Source organism: Austrofundulus limnaeus, unplaced genomic scaffold (assembly GCF_001266775.1).
Source record: "Austrofundulus limnaeus strain Quisiro unplaced genomic scaffold, Austrofundulus_limnaeus-1.0 Scaffold63, whole genome shotgun sequence".
Taxonomy (NCBI): domain Eukaryota; kingdom Metazoa; phylum Chordata; class Actinopteri; order Cyprinodontiformes; family Rivulidae; genus Austrofundulus; species Austrofundulus limnaeus.
In genome coordinates this window covers 98,908-104,146 of record NW_013952465.1, presented here as the reverse complement: position 1 = coordinate 104,146, position 5,239 = coordinate 98,908, and the positions used below count along the sequence as shown (strand labels likewise).

The window sequence follows — 5,239 nt, the reverse complement described above, 5'->3', positions numbered from 1 at the left end:
ATTACAAATAACTTCATTTCTGGACATTTATGGTTTGATTTCTTTGTATGTATGGATCACTTGGTTTGTTACTGACATCTGGTGAAAATTTCATGTCATTAGCACCTCTAGTAATATATTTACTGAGAAAAATGGTGACGTGTTCATTACTTATTTTACCCGCTGTATTTCATTTGTCTCATTTCACCCTGCTGGACTAATACCTCACAAAGACCAGGGAATGCTCAGGAGACTTGTTACTAACTGTTCCCTCTTCTTTCCCTTGTGCTGCTAAAAGAGGCAATCAAGTGTTTAAACGCTGCCATCGATATTTACACAGACATGGTAAGACCTGGAATGTGTTCATCAGTGTGGTGATACTCAGTCATAAAGAAACTCGTATCATTTTTCATATCTGACAGTCTGGTTGTGTTTATGAAATTAAATATTGCTGAACTTCACATTATTACTTTTCCACTTGGGAAAACGAATCACATCAGAATTCACAATCAAAGATTATTAAAGCGAAGACCTTGTAGCTCCACATCTACGCTACTCTTGAGTTCAGCACGGAAAACGACACCTTCCTCGACCCCGAGAGGTGACCGTCAGTAATGATTTCTGCTCTCCTCTTCCTCCTCCAGGGCAGATTTACCATCGCTGCCAAACACCACATCAGTATCGCAGAGATCTATGAGTCGGAGCTGGTGGATATCGAAAAGGTACTACTGTCTGAGGCTGTGTAGTCATAAAATAAAATTATTACATCAGCCATCAGATGTTTTTGTTAAAAAATTAAAAGAAAAAACATGTTAGATAAAAATATTTGTTTGTCTCTGAATAGGCCATTGCACATTATGAACAAGCAGCAGACTACTACAAAGGAGAGGAGTCAAACAGGTACTGTTTTAAAATTATTATTATTATTATTTATTGTTTGGATATAAAAAATCACTAAAACCAGTCCATCTGAACAACTACAGAAAAAAAATACAGAAATAAAATAATACACAATCTTAAAATTCCTGTCAGTGTCAAAAAGACAAGACATAGACTGAAAAAAAGTATAGGTCGAAGCCTAAGCTTTTTATACCTTCACTTTTTATTCATACATTATCAAAATCAAATCAACGTCTTTCTTATAGATTTTATAAAATAAAAATCAAGACACAACCTGCAGTGTACATTAGTTCAGTTAAAGTCTAACACTTTATATTTTACAAGAAACATTGAACTTATTAAATAGTTTATTTAAGCAATGACTAGGTTTTAAGATTTTGTTACTTTCAAACACGTTCCTTCCCTGTGTTTTTTAAATGGGACCTATCATGCAAAATTCTTTGTTTTAGACAATACATGCATTTTGTTGTGTACTTGGAGTCTCKAGGAGTGCAGAAAAGTTGAATTTAGTTTCTCCTGGTGTTTCAAAGATAACTTTGTATTCTGTTTGGGTCATATTTTTCAACCCGTTCAGTTTATTCTATTTTCTGTGACGTTTTCACGACTACAATTTCATCGTCTTCATTCTCCTCAGACTCTGGCTCCAACATGTAAAGCTGGATGGACAAGTCTGTTGTCTGCCCCGCTATAGTCGTAAACCCCTCTATCAAGTACAATGAACCAGTCTGGAAGCTGGAGGAGGGCAGGGTGTGAAGTGCTTCATTTTCATTGGATTTAAAGAGACAGCCTCAAAATGAGTTTAACTGAGACACACCTCAAAGAAGTGGTAAAAAAGGGGCTTGTGTTTTTGTAAGGAGGAATTCAGACCAGAGGGAGGACCGGTGATAATTTGCTGACGGACAGGCCCATGATTACACACAGATAGGGGCAAAAACATTATCTCCTGCTTTTGATAGCGGCTGATAGAAACTTGGCTCGGTAGAAACGTTGCTGAGCTAAAGTTGTTCACGGAAAACTTTTGTCACATTTTCACCTGAGCCAGCAGGGACAGAACAATGCTGAGTTAAAGGGGACCTATTATGCAAAATTCACTTTTTAAAGGTTTTTAACTCAACTTTGGGTATGTACTTCTTAAAAAAAACAGTCCTAGGACCAAAAAATGCACCCTGGGGCATATTTACTGTAAGTAAATGTATTTTTAATGTATATTAACGACAAGTTTTATACTTCCGTCATTTTGTGATGTCACAAGCTGTACGACAACCCACCGGAACCTGCGTTCAGCCCCTCACCTAGCAACCCCCGGGTGAGACTCCTCCTCGGTATAAAGAGCCGTCACGGATGTTGTTGTGTAATGCACAGCTCATTTCACAACAGGTCTCCAATGGGTAGAGTGTTGGACCAGAGAGTGAGAGACCAGGAATCGAGACCAGCGTAGACACAATTTAATTATTTATTTATTTTCATTCGTTATGAACATGTTTTCTCATGTACCTCTATTGTTTAGCTTATTAAAGCCTTGTTAAAGCCTATTTGTTGGAGTTTCTGAGGTATTTTGACCGCTGCTGCTCCCTGCTCTGGTAACAGCATGCAGAGTGAGCGCAGAGCAGAGGAAGGGGAGAAAACAAAAAGAAGCTGCGACCACAACTCTGCCTCTGGGTCTCTTATGGTTGTACAACGGAGCTTCKGCTATTATTAGCCATGCTAACGTAAACGCTGGCTTTGGAGGGCGGAGTTAATGTCAACAGATTTTTGGAGGGCGTTACCAACAGAGCTCATTAACATAAACAGCTCTTCTGAATGGAAGTTAGAGCAGGCAGAACTAGAAAATGGGAAATTTTATWATCTGAGAATTATTTTGTACATTAAATTGAATGAACATGGTCTGGATAGCCCACAGACATACCATAAAAATTTTCTAGGACCCATAATTGGTCTCCTTTAAATGTAAAAAACTGACAAACACAAACAGGCAGGGTCCTGTATCCAACACGGACAGAAATAATGCATTCGTTGCAGCTTTTCRTAACGTTCATTGTTCTGCATATCAGCATTGAATCAGAGTACACAGTATGTTTTGTTGTCTATACAAGAATGAGGTCAGTCATTCTTTATGTGCCTCAGCAGATAAAGAAGCTTAAAGCTTTTTGTCAGGATTAGAAAACCATTATTGAAAGCACAGTAAGTGCATTCAGCTATGAATATGTGACTTTATATAAAAAAAACTGCACTGTTTTTGTCCTCTTCTATTACATAGACTTTGACTAAGGTCTACGCTCTTTCTCCTAGTTCTGCCAACAAGTGTCTGCTGAAAGTGGGAGCTTACTGCGCTCAGCTGGAACAGTACCAGAAGGCCATCGAGATCTACGAGCAGGTGCGTATTTCTGAACAAGTCTAGTGTTTCTGATCTCCGGTGCTTGGGACCAGTTTTGCACGATGTGAACGTTATCCAGGTCGGAGCGAACACGATGGACAACCCGCTGCTGAAATACAGCGCCAAGGAGTACTTCTTCAAAGCCGCCCTCTGTCATTTCATCATCGACGAGCTCAACGCTAAGGTGAGCTGCTACCRTCCGCAGGATGTCGGGCTGGCAGAGACGCGGGAGAGCTTTAACACACCGTGTCTCCACAGATTGCMGTTGAGAAGTACGAAGAGATGTTTCCGGCTTTTTCCGACTCCAGAGAATGCAAGTTGCTGAAGGTAGCTCAAAGTTAAGCTCTGAGGGAATCCCTGTTTCATGTGTTCAGTCTCTGGGAGTAACGTGCTCCTTTTCATTTTTTTTTCTTCYCCTCCAAACAGAAACTTCTCGAGGCTCACGAAGAACAGAACAGTGAAGCGTTCACAGAGGCAGTAAGTCACGTCCTCGCTATACTTGTCGTTCTGTTGTGTTTCTAAGGGTTTCAGGAAAGCCTGAATCATATTTGAGTCTCCAAGGAAAGTGTTTCCTACTTAAAGGAAGTATTCAGTAAAACAAAAAAAAGTATCTGTAACCAAAAGGGAAAAAAACAGCCTTTGTCGTCACTTTTTTTTTGTCTGAATAAGGTAAAGGAGTTCGACTCAATCTCCCGTCTGGACCAGTGGCACACAACCCTCCTGCTGCGCATCAAAAAGACCATCCAGGGTGAGGAGGGGGACCTGAAATGAGAGGACCCACAGACTAGGGAAGCAGCATGAAGGGACAATTCCACCACGCATGTTCTAACACACACACGTCCTTATATAAGACCCGGAGAGGAGCACCTGCTCATGATTTCGGTTTTGCTCACAGCTGTATTGTAAGAACACGTACCTGGTTATTTCTGTGTATCTGACTCTTGTCAGAATGTAAATCCTCTGGCCCTCGCCTCTGATTAGAGGATTGCTGCAAACCTCCTCCTCCTCCTCAGTTCATACCTGAATAACTTTACTGCGGTGTATTGTTTGGAATCTGCCACTAATAACAAGAGCATGTTTTGTAGAATTGTTTCCTAGTCTGACGCAGCTTGTCTTTTTTTTTAGACCTAGTGGAAAATATACATTTAAAATGTTTTTGTTTCTTATTTTAAATACTTGTGGATTGTTAAGTGATGATACTTTACTATTCTGTTTGTAGTAACAGAAAAGGGTCTAATGAATGCTTTTAAACTGAACTATTTATCAAAGTCGCATCTTTTTCACGTGGAATGATTCTTCTTGAATCGTAGAAATGATATGCACAAGTATAGACTGTTAAATATTTGTATCTAAACATGACTGATTTTATTATTTTTATTATTATTATTATAGGCTATGTGGATTTAACATGTTCTTTGAACCTGTAAAGCTGTAGTGTAAAAGAATTGAGAGCACTAACACAAAGCCCCTTATTCCCCATTTGCAGGGCAGTTATGAGGTAAAGTACGTTTTTAGTCGGTCATCTTGTGCTCTAAATGTAGTGCATGTCATTGTGTTAGCCCAAGTTTTTACTAAAAGGTCAGTCATTGTGTGTACTCACCTTCCAGGTATGATCTGTGTGCTTGTTCACATGAACATTAATAAAAGTAATAAATGTGATACTGTTGTGCTGTTGGATGTGTATCAATTATTTTAACCAACCTCTAAAACAAGTTTAGTTAGGGAGGCCATTGCTCTTATCATAACCAAAACAATAAGTCCCTCTCTAACAGCCAGYGTCTGTCCCCAGCTACTCTAAAGGAAAGACTAATGAAGAATGATGAATCAGCCGTAAAGTCACATGAAACTTAACTTTGTGGTCACACCCYTGGAGGCRGTACCTGTTAGAAACATTGTCTTTGTTTATGCAGAAGGGAGGGTCTCATAATGATAAGACCTACTAACTCTGTTAAAAGTATATGGCTGCACAAAGTGTAAACAAGACTG

General features: G+C 39.4%; 1 protein-coding gene across 1 annotated transcript in view; it reads left to right on the top strand.

The window, feature by feature from the left end:
• Positions 1–4,921, top strand: part of napbb (N-ethylmaleimide-sensitive factor attachment protein, beta b) — a 9,107-nt gene extending 4,186 nt beyond the window's left edge. The window contains exons 4-11 of the mRNA XM_014009882.1: positions 278–324; positions 624–701; positions 824–879; positions 3,169–3,253; positions 3,333–3,437; positions 3,512–3,580; positions 3,680–3,730; positions 3,923–4,921. Of these exons, the coding sequence (XP_013865336.1) occupies positions 278–324; positions 624–701; positions 824–879; positions 3,169–3,253; positions 3,333–3,437; positions 3,512–3,580; positions 3,680–3,730; positions 3,923–4,024 (593 nt within the window). The 3' untranslated portion in view covers positions 4,025–4,921. The remainder of the gene's footprint in view (positions 1–277; positions 325–623; positions 702–823; positions 880–3,168; positions 3,254–3,332; positions 3,438–3,511; positions 3,581–3,679; positions 3,731–3,922) is intronic.
• The last annotated feature ends 318 nt before the right edge of the window (positions 4,922–5,239 follow it).